The sequence below is a fragment of the Bos indicus x Bos taurus genome, chromosome 28 (genome assembly GCF_003369695.1).
Source record: "Bos indicus x Bos taurus breed Angus x Brahman F1 hybrid chromosome 28, Bos_hybrid_MaternalHap_v2.0, whole genome shotgun sequence".
In the NCBI taxonomy this organism is placed as follows: Eukaryota; Metazoa; Chordata; class Mammalia; order Artiodactyla; family Bovidae; genus Bos; species Bos indicus x Bos taurus.
In genome coordinates this window covers 1,432,245-1,454,069 of record NC_040103.1, presented here as the reverse complement: position 1 = coordinate 1,454,069, position 21,825 = coordinate 1,432,245, and the positions used below count along the sequence as shown (strand labels likewise).

General features: G+C 40.2%; 1 protein-coding gene and 1 pseudogene across 1 annotated transcript in view; one reads left to right on the top strand and one right to left on the bottom strand.

Moving 5' to 3' along the window:
• The window catches only part of NUP133 (nucleoporin 133), a 56,693-nt gene that overhangs the window by 2,212 nt on the left and 32,656 nt on the right, over positions 1-21,825 (top strand). The window contains exons 2-12 of the mRNA XM_027530497.1: positions 88-206; positions 4,791-4,894; positions 6,026-6,133; positions 8,194-8,328; positions 9,204-9,374; positions 11,006-11,161; positions 11,473-11,543; positions 14,738-14,885; positions 16,834-16,981; positions 17,720-17,877; positions 19,467-19,558. Of these exons, the coding sequence (XP_027386298.1) occupies positions 88-206; positions 4,791-4,894; positions 6,026-6,133; positions 8,194-8,328; positions 9,204-9,374; positions 11,006-11,161; positions 11,473-11,543; positions 14,738-14,885; positions 16,834-16,981; positions 17,720-17,877; positions 19,467-19,558 (1,410 nt within the window). The remainder of the gene's footprint in view (positions 1-87; positions 207-4,790; positions 4,895-6,025; positions 6,134-8,193; positions 8,329-9,203; positions 9,375-11,005; positions 11,162-11,472; positions 11,544-14,737; positions 14,886-16,833; positions 16,982-17,719; positions 17,878-19,466; positions 19,559-21,825) is intronic.
• On the bottom strand, positions 539-2,368 carry LOC113885292 (annotated as a pseudogene).

Here is a 21,825-nt window from a genome sequence, read left to right as displayed (position 1 = left end):
CCATTGTGAAAATATATACATAACGTTATAATGAATAATGGAAAAATTTTAAGTTATGAGTAAAATAATATGGTCTCATTTCTTTAGAGGAACACCTACACGAATATTCCCACACCACTCCATAACTGAGTCTGTGAACTATGATGTGAAAACATTTGGATCTTCTCTCCCTGTTAAAGTCATTGAAGCCTTAACATTGACTGAAGGTGGGTGTCATTTTCCATTTGTCTCTATTAGCAATTCAAATGAAGCCTAGGTCTGGCATGAAGATAGAAATTTGTGTTTTCTCTGGTCACCTGGTAAAGAATCCATCTGCAATGCAGGAGACCCTGGTTCGATTCCTGAGTTGGGAATATCTACTGGAGAAGGGATAGGCTACCCACTCCAGTATTCTTGGGCTTCCCTTGTGGCTTTGCTGGTAAAGAATCTGCCTGCAATGCAGCAAACATGGGTTCAATCCCTGGGTTGGAAAGATTCCCTGGAGAAATGAACGGCTGCCCTCTCCAGTATTCTGGCCTGGAGAATTCCATGCACTGTATAGTCTATGGGGTCGCGAAGATTCAGACATGACTGAGCGACTTTCACTTTACTTCACTGGTGTACCTTCACTTCCTTGGGGAGAAATAGTTGACTTATTTGGTTTTTCATTGTGTTTGAGAAATATAACAAATTTGGGAAGCAGAATGAGCTCATTTTAGCACAATCAAAATAAGTATTTATGATTGTACATACTGTGTATGCAAAACTCAGTCCAATTTCAAAAGTTGTTTGAGTATATGAAGTTTAGGTTTTTTAAAAAATCCAAAAACTACTGCCCTACTGCCTCACATTATTGGGTTTAATAATGCAATAGAATAAAGTCTTACCTCTATTTTGGATCTGTGTAGTACCCCAGAAGCTGTATGCATAATTTTCTTTTTACCTTTCATGCTCACTTTTATTTTCCTTTTTCCTTCTCACATAAGAACTTTTCCACCCACCAATTTTCTTTTAGCTGTAAAGTCATTTGATGTTGATCAGGTACCATTTTATCTCCTAAAACTTTGGTGGCATCAAAATATGACAGTTAACCAGTGTTAAATCTATAAAATATTTATATAGCACAGAACTTGAAGCATTAGACACTGGGCAATTAAACCACATAAAAATTGGACAAGACCCTTGTCCTACGTGTTCAGAATCAGGTGTTCACAGCCCCTATCTGGTACAGTCCCTATCTGGTGATTTTACATGATTCAAAAGGCAGCAGAGGCAACAGGCAAGTTACTTTGAAGGACATGGAATACTATGATCCGGAAGAACGTTATGTTGTTACTCCAGTGTCATGTACCGCTCCACCTTTCTCCAAAGGTGGTCTCGATAATTCTGAAATGGCAGGTCTGGCTGATACAGGATAAAGATGACAACACAACACTTACCCTGTGGAGATATCCTCCTACTATGCATGTATGGTGATCTTGAATGCAACTCGTCTTGAAATCTTGTTTTTAGGTTTTTAGGTTGGGTGATCCATCAGTCTTGCACTCAACTGTTAACTTCTTTTATGTCATCCTTATTGCCAAAGATAGCTCACCTAGTGGCTGTAGATAGCTCCCATCCAGTTTTTTCCTGTAACATGAAAAATATTTTAAATCTATCTTTCCCCTGGGAAGATAAGTTGGTAGAACTGCTGGGCTTTCATTCTTTGCAATACAGTCTATCCTTGGTTCTCATTGAGGCTTTAATCCAATCATTCTGTTCATTTTCACAAGAATACAAAGGTTTCCTGTGTTGTAGCCAAGCTTGGCATCATCCACACCTCTGCATGCTTCAAGGAAGGCAAGAGGAAACTGACATGCAGTATAATCTGGACCTTTCTGCTCAGAAGAGTTTCCATTGTTATATTCTGTGAGATTCTGTTCTTCTAAGCCATATGGCTTTAGAAATTTCTTAAGCTCATAGTGTACCTTCTAGAGGACTCTGGATTAGGCATGCCAGATGAAAAATCCAGTACCATCACTAGTTTTGGAAAAACCATGTAAGTCCTGAACTTGGAACCTGGTCATGATATTTTGGAATCTCATTGTTCAGAGTGAAGTATAGCCCACATTGTGAATGAAAAGAGTGCAGCCAGGCTCCCATAAAAGAGTAGGTGGAAGAGCAAGATCAAACCCCAGGTCTTAGCAATGCACCCCAGGAACTCTCATGGTCAGGTTTTAGATGAAGAGCTTCCACTTGGCCAGGCTCTGTTTGAAGGACTTCTTGTCTTTCTTTGTCATGGTGTGTGCTGACCGCACGGGGAGTGGTGGCACGGTGGTAGAAGAGGCGAGAAGGGCAGAGGCTTGTCCTGGTTTGAGCAGCAGCAGAAGGCAGTATGTCCAAGGGACCCTCCTCGCTGTGGTGAGCACTCAAGCCGACTGCTCTGCACCATGCCAGGCTGGGCTGCTGCTCTGGCCAAATTCATGTTATCAGTTTTGTGCACCATTAGAAGATTCTCTTGGCAGAAAATTATTATTTTTATTTATTTTTAAATATTTGTTTATTTTTGGCTGTGCTGGGTCTTCATTGCTGCTCCCAGGCTTGCTTTAGCAGCGAGCAGAGGCTACTCTCTAGTTGAAGTGCATGGGCTTCTCATTGCAGTGGCCTCTCTCATTGCACAGCACAAGCTCTAGGGCATGCTAGCTTCAGTAGTTGTGGGGTATGGGCTCCAGAGTGCAGCCAAAGAGGTGACCCATGGGCTCAGTTACCCTGCAGCATGTGGGATCTTCCAGAACCAGGGGTGGAACCTGTGTCCTTGCATTGCAAGGCGGTTTCTTAACCAGTGGACCACCAGGGACACCCAACTGGTAGAGAATTAGAGTGGAAGTGTGGAAGATGTGGTCAGCACGAGCTTCAGAAAGATGCTCTTAAGGCTGAGAAGTTGGGGTGACTCTAAGAGCAAAGTTCAGAGCATCCTTTGATTTCCTGGAACAGTGTTTTTCAAACTGCAGGTAGTGACTGAAATCACTTTAGTGGCTCATGACCAACATTTTTTTAAAAAATGAAGTAAAGTAGATTGCACAGTGTCAGAGTGTATCTCGTTTTATTTAAATTGTGTATGACTACATCGTGCTGTGAAATGTATTTCATACTTGGAATGACAGTCAAAACAGTTTAAAGTACTCCATTCCATAAAAGGGAACATTTCTTATCAACTTGAACTAGCACATCTTACCAATGAGTCCATGGGAGCTTCAGGTACAATTATTTTCAGACAGCTGAACTTCTAACCTCTGTCATGCATTGTTCCTGGTTTAAATATATATTTTCTTTTCCCTTCTAAACATTTAAGCTTAAATTGCATTTAAGCCTTTGACACACTCCTGGTTCATGCCATCAGATCATGTTAATAACAAATAGTACACAGGCTCAGAGGAGAGAGTTTCTAGAAATCAGGATGTGAAAACTGAAGACTATGTAAACTTGAGAAGATCTCATCCTCACATGGAAATTTCCAAGCCCTAGTCAGTTGGTGTACTGAGTCAAGGTCCTCAAGTGTTCACCAGTGGAGGATTTGGAGCTGCCACGGTGCTTTTAGGGAAAGAAAACACCAATCAGGTATTCCATTTCAGCAAAAACCCCACACTCAACCTAGGTATGATTTGATATTTATATTTTAGCTTGTGCCTTATTGGTGCCTTTTATTTTGCCCCTCTATCCTGTCTTCAAATGAAGAGCAAAGCTCATATTGATTAAATTTCTAGGACTGTTAATGCATTTACACAGGTTTAGCACCAAAACTTACAGCAGCAATAGAATAGTCTTCCCTTAGCCACAGGCATAAGTTCCAAGACCCCCAGGGGTTGCCTGAAAGAGAATAGCACTGAACCCTGTATATACTGTTTTTCCTATATATACATGCCTATGGTTAAGTTTAGTGTATCAATTAGGCACAGTAAGAGAATATCCACATTGCCACATCATTTCTCTGTGCTTTGTGGCCACGTTTTAGTAAAACAAAGTTACTTGAACACAAGGGCTGCAGCACTAAGACGGTGACTCTGATAACTTAGACTGCTGCTGAGTGGCTCATGGCTGGGTGGCGGGCACAGCGTCCATACACCTGCAGCACTAAGACGGTGACTCTGATAACTTAGACTGCTGCTGAGTGGCTCATGGCTGGGTGGCGGGCACAGCGTCCATACACTGGACAAAGGAGTGAGTCACGTCCCCGTCAGGACAGCGGGACACTGCCAGATTTCGTCACTAAAGTGTTATTTCTAGAATTTTCTATTTAATATCTCAGGCTCCAGTTGACTGCAAATAACTGAAACAACAGGTGAAACCGAGGAAATCTAACCCCTTTAGGTTAGCATGTAATAAAGTAATATATCATACATTCAAAGAGCTCTTATTTTGAAAATCTTGTTCTTTTGCAGGAACATGATTTTTCCTTGAAATGTTTTATGTATTTAATGAGGGGTTTATTATTTGTGTTGCTTTATCAAAATAAAATCATGAATTTTACTAAATATTATAAAAAGTGAGATAAATTTGTAACAAAAAATAAGAAATATTAAACCTAAGACCAGAACATAGTTTTTACCTTTCAATATAGTTATGAGTGGTTGTCAAAGTTAAATGGATCTCTTATTTTGGATATTAATAACTCTTGAATTATTCAAGAGTATTTTTGTTGTGAGTTAATCTTGTGTGTGTGGTGGTTACTTTTTTGGGTGAAGAGTATGGCAGTAAGGAAGATTTTGGTGTGAGAAATTTTCGCAGTTTTAATTCATACTGTAAGATTAATTACGTACCTTGTTTTTTTTTAGTTGATGATCAGCTGACTGTTCACATAGATGAAGGTGGATGGGCTTGTCTGGTCTGCAAAGAGAAACTCATTATTTGGAAGATTGCTCTGTCACCTATCACTAAGGTAATGATTCTTTAAAGAGCTGGAGGGAGAGAGAGGAGAAAATTCCTAATTGGCTCTGAATTTTTACCCTAACTTTTTAGAGTTGTTGGAAATCTGTAATTTGAATCGACTCAAGCATTATAGATTTGCATTTTTATAGTAATATGAAATACCAAGCATGCATACACTTTTGTGTATTGGGAAAAAAGTTTCTCTCCTTATCATGATTTTAAACAAGATATATTTTATTTACATTTAATAAAGTTAAAGACATTGACATTTTTAATGAATGTCATGCTAGTCACTCTGTGCAGTGAAGTCTAAGACTAAATGCCATCCACATAAACTAATGAACTGAGTTTTGAAGAGGATAGGAATGTGTTGCACTGAATCTACTGAATCATGTGTAAGAAAATAGGAAAGAATTATACCAATTTTTAGAATGCTAACTGAACTCTTCATTGTCAGCTTTTCACACGGGGGCTTTCATTTGTGTGTTCACTGCTGTGCTCTCAGCAGCCTCTTTCTGTGCACTCCAGATCAGGCATACTCTCTTGCAGTACTCATGCTCGCTGGGCCTTTGTTCCACTGGGACTCAGGCTCCACCTTACCTAAACTCTTCGAGTGTACTGGTCTCTGTACACCTGCTGTCTGGAAAACCACGTCTGTAGTTAGGGGCGTAGGTGAAGGAGAGGTCCTGCAGTGGCATCCTGAGTTAGCAGAGGAAGCCTGGTACTGGCCGAGTCTCGGAAATATTTTCTAGGCGACTTTGAATACTTACTCTAGTCATGCCAATTTTAAATGTCAACTCAACAAATCAAGATTAGACTGGGAAAATTCCATAGGAATTCCACACAGTTCTTTCAACAATGGACTTTTTTTTCGTCTGGGAAGAGATTGGAGTAGTTTCTGTTAAGGGTCTGGTCTAGCTGTTAAGTTTTCCTGATTCTGTATCTCTTAAAATATTTTGTTTTTAAAATTAGTGAAAATGACGATGGAAGCCTGATCAAAAAGTTGTGAGAAGAAAGTATTTCTAGAATAGTATTTCTAGCAGTGAATTAGAATCTAAAGTATGCAGAGAAAGTGAAGCCAGGTGCATGTTCAAAAATTGGATTTGAAATGAAAAATTTTTTGTTTGGATTTGTTTTATAGTTATCTGTTTGCAAAGAACTTCAGCTGCCACCTAGTGATTTCCACTGGAGTGCTGACTTGGTGGCTCTCTCTTACTCTGCTACCTCAGGCGAAGCACATTCTACTCAGGTGGGTGACTTAAACGCTTACTGAAGTACATTTTTTTAAGATAAGGGAGTTGTAAAGTTGGGGGGATCACCCAGTTGGGTTTTGAAACATAGCTGTAAAGCTGCAGAAATCAAGACAGAATGGTTGTGACAGAGGTAGACACACGGGGCACTGGAACAGAACAGTGTAGACATACAGACCCACGCAGAGACGGTGCACTGGTCTTTGACAGGGGTGCAGAAGAAATTCAGTGACGTGGGGATAGTCTTCTCATTAAAGGGTGTTGGAACCATCGACCATCTTTAGGAAGAAGAAAAAATTCCTCCTGAACCTCATGGACTTCCCTGGTGGCTCAGACGGTAAAGCGTCTGCCTACAATGCAGGAGACCTGGGTTCAATCCCTGGGTCAGGATGATCCCCTGGAGAAGGAAATGGCAACCCACTCCAGTTCTCTTGCCTGGAAAATCCCATGGACGGAGGAGCCTGGTAGGCTACAGTCCATGGGGTCACAAAGAGTCAGACACGACTGAGCGACTTCACTTCACTTCAAACCTCATGGAAAGATGAACCCCAAATGGATCATAGGTCTAAATGTAAATTGTAAAACTAAAAACTTTTAGAAGAAAACAGGAAAAAAATCATCATGACGTGGGGTTAGTTGAAGAGTTCTTAGAAATGACCAAAAATGTGACTCATAAAAGAAGAAAAATCGATAAATTGGACTTAATCAAAATTTAAAACTTGGCTTGGCCAAAGACCCTGAGAAGAAAATGGAGAGAGAGCTACAGATTGGTAGGAAATACTATAAATCAAACATCCAATAAAGGACTTGTACCCAGAACATAAAATGAATTCTCAAAACTTAGTAAGAAAACAAACAACCCAATTTAAAAAGTAAGGCATAGGACTTGAACACTTTACCAAAGAGAATATAAGGATGTCAAATAGGGGAATGCAGATAAAACAAGTGAGATACCAGTTCACTGTTACTACAGTGGCTGAAATTAAAAGCACTGACACTGCCACCTGCTGGTGAGGATGTGGAGCAACTGGAGCCTCATACGTTGCTGATAGGCATGCAGAATGGTGCAGCCACTGATCTTCACTTTCTTAGAAAGTTAAAGTGTCCTTGCCATATGAACCAACAATTCCATTCCTGGCTGTTTATTTTAGAGAAATTAAAGCTTATGTTCACACACACACACACACACACACAAAACAATAGACTAATGTTATATACCTTTATTTGTGATAGCCAAAGGTGGAAACAATCTGAATATCCTTTAGCAAGTGAATGGGTAAATAAACTGATTCTTTCATAGGATGAGATACTGCTCAGCAGTAAAAAGACATGAGCTATTAATCCATGAAACAACATGGGCGAATCTCAAAGGCATTGTGCTAAATGAGATAAACCATTGTCAAAAGGTTCTATTCTATATGATTTCGTGTGTTTGGCATTCTCAGAAAGACAGAACTATAATGATGGAAATGGGGATTGCCAGGGGTGAGGGTAGGGGAGGGTGTGACCAAAGGGAAAGTGTGACGGAGCTTTGGTGCTGATGGACTCTCCTGTATCCTGTTTGTGGTGGGACTTACAGGAGTCTAAAAGTGAAAGTTTTAGTTACTTAGTCATGTCTGACTCTTTGCGACCCCATGGACTGTAGCCACCAGGCTCCTCTGTCCATGGAATTCTCCAAGCAAGAATACTGCAGTGGGTTGCCATTCCCTTCTCCAGAGGATCTTCCCAACCCAGGGATTGAACTTGGGTCTCCCACACTGCAGGTAGATCCTTTACCATCTGACCCACCATGTGTTTTAAAATTCATAGGACTGTAAAAAGTGAAACATTTTGTATGATCTGAAGAGAAACCAGGGTATAAAAATTCATAGAATTATAAAACAGGAGAAAATGTCAATTTTACTGTATGATAATTTTTTAAATATGGAAAAAAAGAATTTTTTCCCCTGATTTCTGTTCATTAGTAGTGCATTGCCCTGGTTTCTTTATGTCAGTGTCATCAGACTACCGCTTTGGGCTCCTTATCTTGTGTTTGTTGAGTGTTATGATCTTGTTTCAGGCTGTTACTGTCATGGTTGCCACCAGAGAAGGATCCATCCGCTATTGGCCAAGCCTTGCGAGTGAAGACACCTACACAGAGACGTTCATAGATCTGGGAGGTGATAAGACCTACAGTTTCCTAACAGCAGTACAGGTATACGATGGATATTCTTTTATATTTATTGGGAAACTGTCATTTGGCTTGGAAATCAGGTTTGGATGACTTAAAAATTTGTGATTTTGAGCAGATCATACAGGTAGGGGTGGGAGGAGATCAAAAAAGAGGCAAGGAAAGAATGGCACCCCACTCCAGTACTCTTGCCTGGAGAATCCCATGGATGGAGGAGCCTGGTGGGCTGCAGTCCATGGGGTCGCTAAGAGTCGGACACGACTGAGCGACTTCACTTTCACTTCTCACTTTCATGCATTGGAGAAGGAAATGGCAACCCACTCCAGTGTTCTTGCCTGGAGAATCCCAGGGACGGGGGAGCCTGGTGGGCTGCCGTCTATGGGGTCTCACAGAGTCGGACACGACTGAAGCGACTTAGCAGCAGCAGCAGCAGCAGGATTTGAGCACTTAAACCGAGGGAAGCCCTTCTTATAGGACTCTGACCTATCAGTGGAGCATAGTAGCCAGTGGTATTCGTTTCTGTCAGAACCATCTTTAGAGAGTGATTCAGAAACTCTTAGAGGAAGAATGGTTTGCTAATACATATTCTGCTAGTTTACCAAAGAAGTAAAATCTGATTCTTGATTTGTTGAACCTACATAATGTGAACCTATAACTTAAAAATCAGAATTTAAAAAAAATGCAATTAAAAAAATGGCTATGAAGTTTTTCTGTGCAGTATTAAGTGAATGGATTCATAAATAAATGATTTTTTTAGGATTGCACTGTTCTTTTTTTATTCTTTTAGATTTATGTGGAGGTACCGATGATTTCCCTCAAAGCATATCAAAGTGATTTGTGTTCATTTTCTTTTCTTAGTCTTAAATGCTTAACTGAACTAATTTCACATTTGTTCACAGGGAGGAAGTTTTATTTTATCCTCATCGGGGGGCCAACTAATCCGCCTGATACCTGAAAGTATAGGAAAAATTCATCAGCATATCCTGCCTCAAGGACAAGGTGTGCTTTCAGGAATTGGTCGGAAGGTTTCTTCTCTTCTGGGAATTTTATCTCCTAGTAGTGATCTCATTGTAAGTTGATAAAATAACCTTGTTTTACTAGCTTGTTTCTTAGTGAAATCAGTAAGTTGGCAGTCTCCTATGAAGTTAGCGTTGCCACTGTATGAGCAGTGGTGTCCGTGAGATGAAAACTTTGATCTTTCAGTGAAGCATTCTTATTATGATGATTAGATGAGTTCATACTGACCCTCTTGCATCCTCTGTAACATTAATTATTCTTAAGTTTTATAGATTATCTCATAAGTTCATTTTTTGAATTAAAACTATGATGTAAAGTTATGCATGTGTTTAAGGATTAGTTTTGCTTTCTAGACGTAACCAAAAGTGTGTTTCCACCCCCGAGCCTCCAGCTGTGTGTGTGGATGATGTCTGCTGGGCTCTGCCTCAGACTCTGGAGTAGTGAGTGACGATGCTGGGAACTAACATGTGGGGGCATCTGCTCTGCCAGGTGCCCTGTGTGTGTGATCTCCTGTAATTATTGTGATCTGTAATGTATAGAGCTTCATGTCGCATTTGTGTTAAATAATTGAGGAAATGGCCTCAGTGAGGTTACCAAAATTGCCCAAAGTTCAAAGCTGCTCAGCGACAGATGCATGCCCACACATCTGTGTGAACTAAGAGCACATTCCCCTGACCCCAGCTTTTTTTAAACATTTTATTTTATAGGAGTATAGCTGAGTAACAGTGCTATGGCAATTTCAGGTGGACAGTAAAGGGACTCAGCCATACATACACATGTATCCGTTCTCCCCTAGACTCCCCCTGCAACCAGGCTGCCACGTAACACTGAGCAGAGTTCCCTGTGCTATGCAGCAGGTCCCTTTGCATTAGCCCTGTTAAATACTGTGGTACCACATCCTTTATTAAACTGTGCTTTTCCCTCTGATTTCAGATTGCTATCATTATCTGCTTCTTTAAATGGTCTTTGAACCTAAGCCTTAACATATCTAGAAAAAAATTGCTCATGTTCTCTTCTCTCCTATTGACTTACAAAACTCATTTTTCTTTTGACCTATTTCTAATGGCACTGTCACCTTTTTTCAGAGACCCAGGTATGAAATCCTGGTGGGGAGGGGGGGAGGTGGGCGGTGTGTGTGTGTGTGGAGGCAATTAGGGTTTTAGTTCAGCAGTCATGTATACGCAATTTCTAAGTTGGGGTAGATGTGTTCTTCAGAAGCAAGGAAAATGAAGTGATATAACCATGTGGAACTACACACACCCCTCCAGATTCCTTCTCCTGTAACACAGCTCTCGTGCTCACAAGCTATGGATATTATCTCCTTAGCTTACTTGGTTTACAAACTGACATTCAAGACTGTGCTGTGTGTGAACCTTAGTTTTGCTTCTTTCCTAGCTATAATCCACATTCCAGTTTAGCAGGACTGTGTTTTGTTCTTTAAAGAGTCTCTGACTTTCCTGCCTCCCTACTCTCCCAGGCTCTTCCTGGGCCTTCTGCCTGTGAAAATCCTCCTTACTCTCAAGGTCTATTTCAGGATCACTTCTTCCCTTGAATCCTAAATGGAGAATTCTGCTAGGATTACTAATCAAATAGCTATAAAATATACAATTTTTTAATTTCAGGAAAATCATCATTGACATTAGAATTTAATAATCTATAAACTTTTTTTCTCCTCTCCATACAGCTTTCAAGTGTCCTTTGGGATAGAGAGCGAGCGAGCTTTTATAGCCTGACAAGTTCAAACATCAGTAAATGGGAATTAGATGATTCTTCAGAAAAACAAGCACACAGTTGGGATATAAATAGAGTCCTGAAGGAAAACATTATTGATGCTATCTGGGTAAGGAACAGTAACATTCATCTCTGTCATTTTTATTTATATAAGATTGCTAGTTCCTTTAGTTGTATTTATTAGAACACATTTCAGTGTAATACACCAAGTTTTAGTCATCAGATAAGCTGAGATGGAGTATTCAATCTTTAGAAGTATTGGGACTCACTGGTTTACTTAATTTTTAAAATGCATACATTACTCATTCAATAAGTTTGACTTACTGTGGATGAGGCAGTTTCGTAGGTGCTGGGGATATAAAGGTGAAAAGAAATGATTCTTATACTGAAGGAGCTTACATTGTTGATATTTTCATGTAGGGATCTGAAAGTAACTATGAAGCTATTAAAGAAGGGGTCAACATTCGATATTTGGATTTGAAGCAAAACTGGTAAGCAATTCATTTGTCATGCAGAACATAGGTAGTCGTTTGGAAAAACAGATTGATGTTTGTTATAGAATAATAAGCACCCTTGCTATCTCTTCTTCTGATGTGTCTAACCCTAATCTTATATTATTCCGCCTTATTGAATCACTTTGTCTGGCAGTGCTAATGCATTTCACAAGTGTCGGCAGTTTTCGGCCTTCCACTGAGTGTCCCATTAGCTGTCTGCCCTTATTAGGGATCATCTGTTCTGCTCGCATAGCTGGAGCTTCTGAGAGCTGCCTGCCCCGCTGCTGGGTGTGTTCCATGCTGTCGTCTTTGCTGACTCAGTGGAGATTCTGGGGGCTCTTCTCCAGTCCTTTTTTTGTTGCTGAAGCTTTAGCCTGAGTTTGTGGCTGTATTGAATAAAGGAAGGATGGATGAGGTTTTGTCCTGGCGGTACAAGTTAGAACTCAGTCATTGTTTATGACTGAGTCACTCAGAGTGAATTTCCTCTTAGAACCAATGCTCTTAGTGGTGCTTAAGATCTCAAGTTAGTCTGATAAAGCTACTTAATCCCATGTTATTGTTTAGCTTTAATATTATGGTCATATAGAACTGAAAAGCCATTTATAATACAGCTTCTGTGATATCGTTTATAATGAATGCCAACATATGATTTGTAATTCTTTAAAATACAGCTTACTGGAAGTTAGGATAATTTTTTTTTTTTTTAAGGATAATTTTTATGTGTTTTAGAGTAATTTAGTTTAGTGGAACAAATTCTACTTGTTTCTTGGCTTACAGTTCTGCTGTTTAATTTTTCTGTCGTGGGCTGTTGAGACTTGTCAGGATCCTTCTTTGTAATTTCTGAAAAACTTCTATGTAAACTATCAAAGAAGTAAAAATAATGTATATGCTTAATTTCCAAAAATATTTTAATTAAATACAGTTTATCTTGTTTTAATTTATCTTTACTGGACCTCCATCATAAGTTTAGAACTGGTGCCAGGATGCAGCCAGCTGTGGGGAAGAGGATGTGGACATTTTTCACATGTAATTTTCAGAATGGAGACATAGGTTGAGCACAGAGAAGCATGCTTAGGACTTGCTGTGCTGAGGCAGACACAGAATGCTGTCGTGCCAGCATGACTTGATTCTTGTGGGGCCTGTGAGATGCAGTTCTCATTCGCCTTCTTGGCCCCCTGCCACCATTGCTCCCAATGATCCAGTCACCACTCTCTGTATCCTCAAGTTCCACTGACCCTTGTAGACTGTTCCACGTCTGGACAGGTGTCTTCTGTTTAAGAAGCATGTGTCTCCCTCATGCTTTTTGCTCTTCCTTGATCAATTGTTGAAATTTTTACTGATTTGCAAATTAATTATCTTTCTATCATCTTTACTACCCAAAATAGCTTCATGTTATTTTAATCATGAAGTTTTTTTGTTGATAGAGATGTCAAATGAAGCTGATCTAAGCAGCCCTTCCTGAGGAATTCTTTATTAGCTATGTCTCTGGGCCTCATTGGCACCTCTTACCGCACAGCAATCCAGTCTGTGGAGTAACTTCAGTTGACTCACAACAGCATGACCATCTCTACCTCCCTACCTAGTGCAGAGGAGGGCTCTCAGGACTGAGTTCTCTGTGGCTTTGCTCACTGCCCTCTTAGCTGTCATCCGCGAGCTGTTTAGGTCACTGCCAGTATGTTCCAATTTGGACCAGTGTCCTTGAAGTTTTCGAGGAAATTCAGGTAGAAATGGTAAGAGTTGGGGAGCTGGGAAAAGGAAACAGTGGAGAAGGAAAATGAGAGCTGTATCAGGACTGCTTGATGTGAAGTGCATGTCATCTATTCAGTAGCTTGCTTTATTATTTTTAGTTGTCGGTAGAGAGTGCTTGCCATCCTGTTAATATTTCTGAAACTTGAATGAAAGTTGTTAAAAATGCTACTAAATATTTCAGGAGTTGAGATTAGAGACCATTTAATTTTTTTTTATGTTCGGGGCAACAACTTTGATAGACTTAAGAGGACCACATACATTTTTAAGATGGAAAAAAGTTTGTTTTCACCTATACAGCAGCTTGAATATACAGTAGCAGTTCTATGATTGGTTATTAAAGGTAAAACCAAAATGTTTTTCTTCTGTACAAAAGTAAACTTTAAAAAGCAGATTAGATCAGGGGTTAGCAACCTTTTCTATAAAGGGTCCAAAACTATATTTTTAGGCTTTAGGGACCATGTGGTCTTCGTTTTAGCTATTTTACTCTACCAGTGGTAGTATTAAAGCATCCATAGACAGCACACAGACATGGCCGTCTTGCAGGACAGATTTATTTACAAAAACTCATCTGTGGCCAATTTGACCTGAGAGCTGCACTTTGCTAATCCCTGTGTTTGATGATTTGTTGGTCTTTTTACGTCAGATTTATTGAGTTATATTTTACATAGGGTAAATATTTTGTACCCTTTTTAGTGTATAATTTGGTGAGTTTTGATGAGTGCATAGTCAGTTAACTACAACCACAATCAAGATACAGAACAATTCTATCACTCCAAAAATTACTTTGAACTCCTTTGTCAGGGGCTTTCTGGGTGGCTTAGGGGTTAAAAAAAAATCTGCCTGCCAGTGCAGGAGATGCAGGAGGCACGAGTTTAATCCCTGAGTTGGGAAGATCCCCTAGAGGAGGAAATGGCAACCCACTGCAGTATTCTTGCCTGGAAAATCCCATGAACAGAGAAACCTGATGGGCTATTGTCTGTAGAGTCGCAGAGTCAAACAGGAGTGAGTATGCATGCACACACTCCTTTTTCAACCCCTTCCTTCACTTCCAGCTCCTGGCAACCATTGACATCTTTTCTGTCCCTATAGTGTAGATGGCATCATACAGTATAAAGCCTATGGAGTCTGGTTTCTTTCACTTAGCATAATGAATTTGATATTCATTCAGTGGTTCCTTCCTTTTTACTGCTGAGTAGCTTTACCAGGATTTGTTTATTCAGCAGTTGAAGGATATTGAGTTGTTTCCATTTTTAGGCAGTTATGAGTAAAATCACTATAAACATTTGTACACAGGTTTTTGTGTGAAGATAAGTTTTTATTTCTCTTAGGTAAATATCTAGGACTGGGCTTGCTAGGTCATATAGAAATGCATGTTTATCTCTTTAAGAAATTGCCAAACTGTTTTCCAAAGAGACAGTATATCTTTCTTTTTCATTGATTAGCGATGGGCTCCTAATTTTGGCAGCAGCATGGCACCTGGCAGACAGCCCCTGCCTTGTCTATTACTCTCTGATAACAGTAGAAGATAATGGCTACCAAATGTCAGATGCAGTGACTGTGGAAGTCACTCAGTATAACCCACCTTTTCAGGTAAGATTTCTGTTTACAAGCTAAATGACCAAGTGACAGTAACTTGCTGAGTTTTTTCTCCCTAACTGTTGCAAGGTCAGATTCTTTGAGATATTCACCTGTAGGGCTTAGAAATATGTTTAATTTAATTTTTAAAAATCTCTTTATTGGGGGACTTTCCAGGTGGTTCAGTGGCTAAGACTCTGTGCTCCCAATGCAGGGGACCCAGGTTCAATCCCTGGTCAGGGAACTAGATCCCTCATCCCACAACTAAGAGTTTGCATGCTGTAATAAATGATCCCACACGCCCCAACTAAAACCTGGTGCAGTCAAATGTAAATACATTTTTTAAAGTAAAATCCCTTATTTATTGTTATTAGCCACGCCGTGCAGCTTGCAGGGTTTTAGTCCCCTGACCATAGATTGAACTTGGGCCCTCAGCAGTTAAAGCAGAGTCCTAGTCCACACTGGGCCACCAGGGAATTCCCAGAAATACGTTTTAAACAACTAGTGTTTAGGCAGTGCATTCTGTTTACCATCTCGTACTCATCCTCTGTTCAGCCTTAGCTAAAGAGAAGTGAGAGTGGGAGCCCTTGACAGTGAGCAGCAGCAGCATGTTTCTCCTGCTGTAGCTCTGAAGGGATTTTCATTTCTGTATTACTGAGTAGAAAGAAAACATTGATGATGAACTGCAGAGTGAAAAATAGGAAGAAACTTGATGGGAATTGGACTTTGGTTTTATGTGCTGTATATTACAGAAAAATCCTCTTTTTGCTCAAATAGGATCATATTTGTAGGTAACTGCATTATATATTTATTAAAATTCATGTGAATAGTTAAAAGGAAAGAGTTGTGGACATGAGGGGATGGGGCGGGCGGGGGGCAGTAACGAATTGAAAGAATACCATTAAAGCATATACATTACCATATGTAAAATCAGGTAGTCAGTGGGAATTTGCTGTATGACACAGAAAATGCAAATGCTTGAGACAGCCTAGAGGGGTGGGATTGGCTGAGAGGTGGGAGGGAGGTTCAGGAGGGAGGGGGCATATGTATACCTGTGGCTGATTCATGATGATATATGGCAGAATCCGATACAATATTGTAAAGCATTTATCCTCCAATTAAAAATAAGTAAATTTTTTAAAAAGACAAGCTGTCTAATTTTAAGCTTCTTGATGGCAATTTAACATTGTTTAATAACTGCTGTTATTTAGGAGAGGCCTACACAAGGTTAACTTCATTTAACCTTGTGCAGCATCTAATTCTATTGAACTTATTCTTAATACAATTTGCATAACTGACTACTGTAAGGAAATCTTAATTTGATCTTTTATTTCAAATAGAAATAAATCTTATGTGTTCTGATTATACAAGAAAAACACACTCAGTGTTAAAATTTTTCACAGAAAATGCGAAAGGGATAAAGAAGACAGTTTGAGAATTAAAACATCATGGGATTCCACTTTTATGTTTGTAAAATTCTTTTAATAAACAAAGTATCCTTTTGAGCTTTTGCTAATTTTATGACTTACTAAGTCTTATTTCTATTTCTCTAATTTCATATATGAACAAATTATCTCAGTTTTCTTGTGCTTGATATCTGGACAGTGAAGAAAGAAACAGTATTTATCAGGGATTGTTTTAAAAGTATCTCTAAATTCTAAAATAATGAACTGATTTTATTTTTTCTCATGTTTGTTAATAGGCTTTTTAGTTGAAATCTTAACACCATGGAAACATTTTCAAACTTTGCTAGTTATTTGCAACTCAGCAAATGATTTCTCTGATTGATGTTTATAAACTTATTTCTGTCATGTTTTGTAAATCATCTCAGGTAATTTTAACGAGGAAAATCAGTGAATTATTTTATCATTTTTATGAGATAGTGTACAAAAGTATGAATTATGAAGTCATACAAAAGTATTTTTTGTTTCAATTCTTATTAAATACAATCTTTAATTTTCAGTCTGAAGACTTGACTATATGTCGGTTGATGGTCCCAAACTTTTCAAACCAGACTGCCTGTCTATATACTGAAAATGCTGTCTACATGTGCTCCACAGGAACTGGGAAGTTTTCTCTTCCTCAGGAGAAAATTGTTTTTAATACACAAGGTGGGTAATCAGTTTTAGAAAGTAGGATTAGGAACTCATTAGTCATTCTGAGAAGTTTTTGTTCTCTTTGCATAAGCTTTGCTTCAAATGTGATACCTGTGATGATTCAGTACCATACCTATAGTAGCTGGTCAGTAAGAGTGACTTATTCTGAGTTGATATTCTTTAAACAAGTTTGTTCAGACCCCTGGGTGAGAAGAGTCCCAGGCACTGGACTCATGCAAGGGGGCTGTGGTGGGCGGCAGGGGAGGGAGGTGTTGGGGGAAGCCAACCAGGAGTAGGAAAAACAAGCAGATAGTATTTATCTGAAGGGGCAAAGGACAAAATCCAGGTGAGCAGCAGCATGGCACCTTGATTGTCTGGTCCCAGCCCCAGAGCCTTGACTGGTTGGGTGGGATGCTGTTAAGGCTGCAGGCAAACTTAGACCTTTTCCTTGCCCCGCTGTTGGCTTACTCAGTAAGTCAGAGTAGGACTGACGAGCTGTTGCTCTGTGTCTTGCAGACGGGACGATTTTCTTGTTTGGCTCACTGTACTCACTGCTTTTGCACAGCACCATGGAGGACTCAGCCTGCCTCTGCAGATAGCGAGGAGCCTTGACTTGATGCAGGGTTATAACTGGGTTCAGAGTAGGAGTAACACAGTAAAGGGCTGTCAGCAGGATCTTCTGCTTAGAGAAGTAGATTTAGGAGGGTATTGTTTGGTAATATGTATTTGATTGCGTATTTTCCTTTCTCTTAGGAGACAGTATTTTAGGAGCTGGTTCCTGCGGGGGTATACCTATCCTTTTTTCTAGAAACAGTGGATTGGTGTCTATTACTTCAAGGGAAAATGTGTCCATATTAGCAGAAGATCTTGAAGATTCCCTAGCATCTTCAGTTGCTGGACCAGGCAATGAGGTAACATGGTTTCATAATTTTTTTTTTAAATATAGTTGATTTTGCTGTAGTTGTGTAGTTGCTAAGTCATGTCAGACTCTTGGCGACCCTATGAACTGTAACCTTCCAGGCTCCTCTGTCCATGGGATTTCCTAGGCAAGAATACTGGAGTGGGTTGCCATTTCCTTCTCCAGAGGATCTTCTCCACCCAGGGATCAAACCCACATCTCTCACATTGCAGGCAGATTCTTTACCACTGAGCTACCAAGGAAGCCTGTTACAAAGGATTTAAACATTTTTATTGGACTATTTCCCACAAATGTTTGAAAGTCATACAGTTTTAAGAGTTATGATGAAGACGTTAGTTCTTTTCTCTCTCTCATTTCCTTTGTCCTCTTATTCAGAAGCAACTACTTTTAAGTCTCTTAGGTGTTTTTATTTTTTTGATGTTTTCCTTCATATTTCTAAGTAATATGTGTATATCACTGTCTCTCATTCATTATTTTTCATCATCTGTAGACCTCCTGTTATTGAAGATGAGGACTTGGGGTAACTTACACTCCTCTGCCTTGCCTTTATCATTCCAGTATACATTTGTTCCATTCTAATGGCAGTGTGAATGTTGTTTTACAGTCCAGAGTGTAGTATGCTGATTATATTTATTTAGTGTACAACTTCATGTGATGCTTAGAGTGGACTAATTGTATATTTGCTTACTTTTGCCTGGTATCAGGTTTAATCTCCCAGCATGTTCCAGCAGCTCTGTAGATGTCTTTCTCTCTAGCTTTGCCCAGTCACATGTAGAAACCCTGTGCCTGCTGTCTGTTACTTGTCCTTGGGATCTGTTGCCACACTGCTCGAGTTTGCCTGGTCTCCTCCCCACTCTCACTTGGGGCTCTTCCCTCTGCTTTCCATCTTTGTGTAGCTGGAACCACAGATGTATGGGGGGATTTTCTTCTTGGTATTCTGGGATGATTTTTGAGGGGAGAGTGGGGTAAAAACTGTCATTTTTTTCGCTGTCATCTTGAAGCTCATAATCTGTGAGATTTTTATCCTTCTTTTAAGCATTAATACCGTTTTGAGTAATTTCTGTTTGAAGAATACATAAAGTATATAGACTTTTTGTGTAATTCAAAATGAAAATGATTTAGTAACAGTTTCAACAGAAAGTAACTTTTTGAAAAACTTTCATTATTTTGTAATCATGTAGTTTTCACAATCCTGCGATATGTTCTGAAGCTATCTTAACAGTATTCCATTTCTTTTAAATTTCTGTAAGTTTTTCTTTAAGCTTGAAATCAACCATTATGATTAGAAATTTACTCTGTGATGTAAGGGTAAGCCTATCCAAAGGTTGTGTTGTGATGAAATCCTCAAATAATTTTACTCACAATATAATTCCTGAATTATATGTACATTTTCTGTAGGACTTTAATTAATCATTTGATGTTCCCATAAATGTCTTAAGTATATAAGTCATTGATACAGAGAGTGTGGCAAACAGCTTGTGTGTCTGTGTTGTTTTCCTCATAGCTTGGTCTAATTTTTTTTGTAGTAACTAAGAATATTCTTATACCTTCAACTCTAAACTATAGTTTATTATTTTACAGAGTGTGGTTTTTGATACTTCTACCAAGAATGAAACTATTGCCCAGGAAGATAAAACCAAATTGCTCAAAGCTGCTTTTCTGCAATTCTGCAGGTATAACAAGTTTTTAAAATTATGGCTCTTTTGATGTCCAAGGACACTTTACTGACATTTGCTACTTACTTGTTGACTAGTGGGAGTGAGTTGAAGGAATGATGCCGTCACCTAGATGTTTTTCTGAGCTTGGTGCTTGAACAACCTCTGGCTCTGATTTTGGTAGCCAGGGGAGGGTTCCAGCCCGGCTGGGAAGAGCGTGACGTAACACAGCCCTCGCGCGTGTTGCAGCAGTGTAGCACCAGAAGTGGTGGTTGCAAAGGTAGCTTGTGAGCGTCTTTTATGTAGGATGTGAAGGCAGTGAAGTTTCATACAAAAGGTCATCCTAGCTGTTGTGAAGTGTTGGCCTGGTGGTCGAGTTTTGTACTGTTGCAATCACCACAGAACTCTCTGGCTTACTTAATATAGCTTCTGGTCCTGCAGTTCGGCTGTTCGGGGTTACGCTGGGGGTGGCAGTTTTCTTGGTCCTGCCTGAGCTCGTGCATGGTCTGAGGTCAGTAGCCAGCTGTCTGGCTACACTTGCCCATGTTTTGGGGGCCCTAACTGGTCAGCTCCATCTGCCTCACATGGTGTCTCTTCATCTAGCAGGCTGCCCTGGCCTCTCTCAAGCCTCAGGGTTCCGGGAGCAGGAGGGAGCAAGCATTGCTACATAAGTGCTCCTCAAGTCTCTATCTGGTCATGTTTACTAATATCCCAGGGGCCCTGGCGAGGTCCGGGGGAGCCCCCCAGGGGAGGGCGCTCACAAGAGGGTATGCACAGGGTAGAGCAGACAACTGCACTCACTCCGTCACACTTGCTGACTGGGTACAGTCATCTCTGCTTGTCCCCCACACACATTCTGCATAGTATGTGTCTGGTACCTTCCTTAAATGTTGTGCATTCCATTTATGTTGGAAGTAACACTCAGGAAAATTGTGATCCAGCCGTTGCTCTGCCCCTAGTTAGCTGTGTGAGACTGGACAGACCGCTTATCGTTTCTGGGATTCTGGTTCAGCAAATCTTTGTTTTTAAGAGACATTCATACTGTACTGCCTCCATTCCCCTCACTCTCAGCTCATGGTCCCGTAACTCCACTCCTAGTGGTGTCTGATGCACGGAGGCGCCCTCTCACACAGGGGCGTCAGCTTGAAAGGGGCAGTGCGCTCATGTCTGGAAAGATCTGGGCCGTTGTAGTGACGGTCTGCTAAGCTTAGTTTCTTGTCCAGAGGAGGGCACCATTAGGTCAGTTTTTGATTTCTGTTTTTATATAATATTCTTTTAATCTTGTTTTATTGCATAGTGTTCAATCTGACTACCAAGATTTGGATAATACTATGATTTTATCTTGTATAATTTTATCCTTTAATTAACAGCTCTGACAGTCTTGTCTCATCTCAACATGTATATGGTAATAGAGTCATTGTACTAGTTTCCTGTGCCTGCTGTAATAAATTGGCACAAACTGGGTGGCTTAAAGCAATAGAAATTTATTCTGTCACAGGTCTGGAGGCCTGGTGTCCAAGATGAAGGTACCAGCAGGGCCAGCTCCCTCTGAGACTCTGGGCCAGGACCATTGTTTGCCCTTCCCTGGCTCCTCGGGGCTGCTGGCCACTGGCTCTCTGGGCCACGTCTGCACCCCTCATTTGTCTCCACTGTCACCCGTGGCTGTCTTCCCTGAGCACCTGTCCTCACGCGTCCTGGTAATGACACCAGTCATTGGATTTAGGGCCCACCCCAATCCAGGATGACCTCATCGTAACTCAGCTGATCATATCTTCAGAAACCTCATATCCCAATAAGGTTACTTGCTGAGTTTCTGAGTGTACTTGGATTTGGGGGAAACACCATTCAACCCAGCATAGTCATTTCTAAATGTTTTACTGGAGAAGATGATTAAGTACAAAAGGGGTCCCTGACCTTAAGTGCTGATAAGTGTAGTAACCTTAGGACTGGTGTTATTGGGCTTCTAACACAACTGTGCCTTCTACTTATACTGTTTAGCATGAAGTACCATGAGGTTAACAAGTAATCATTTCTGGGATGGTATCAGCCAATAGTCTTTAAAAAATTAAGACTTTTCACAAATGAAATTATGATACCTTTAAAGCAGCATTTCTCAGTCTTCTCACTATTGACCTTTGAGGCAGATAATGTTTGTTGTGGGGCTGTCCTGTGAATTGTAGAGTGTTTAGCAGCATCTCTGGCCTCTTCCCTTTTGATGCTGGTAGCATGCTTTTCCCCCAGTCTGACAACCAGGATTATTTCCATGGGGCCCAAATTGGTGGGTA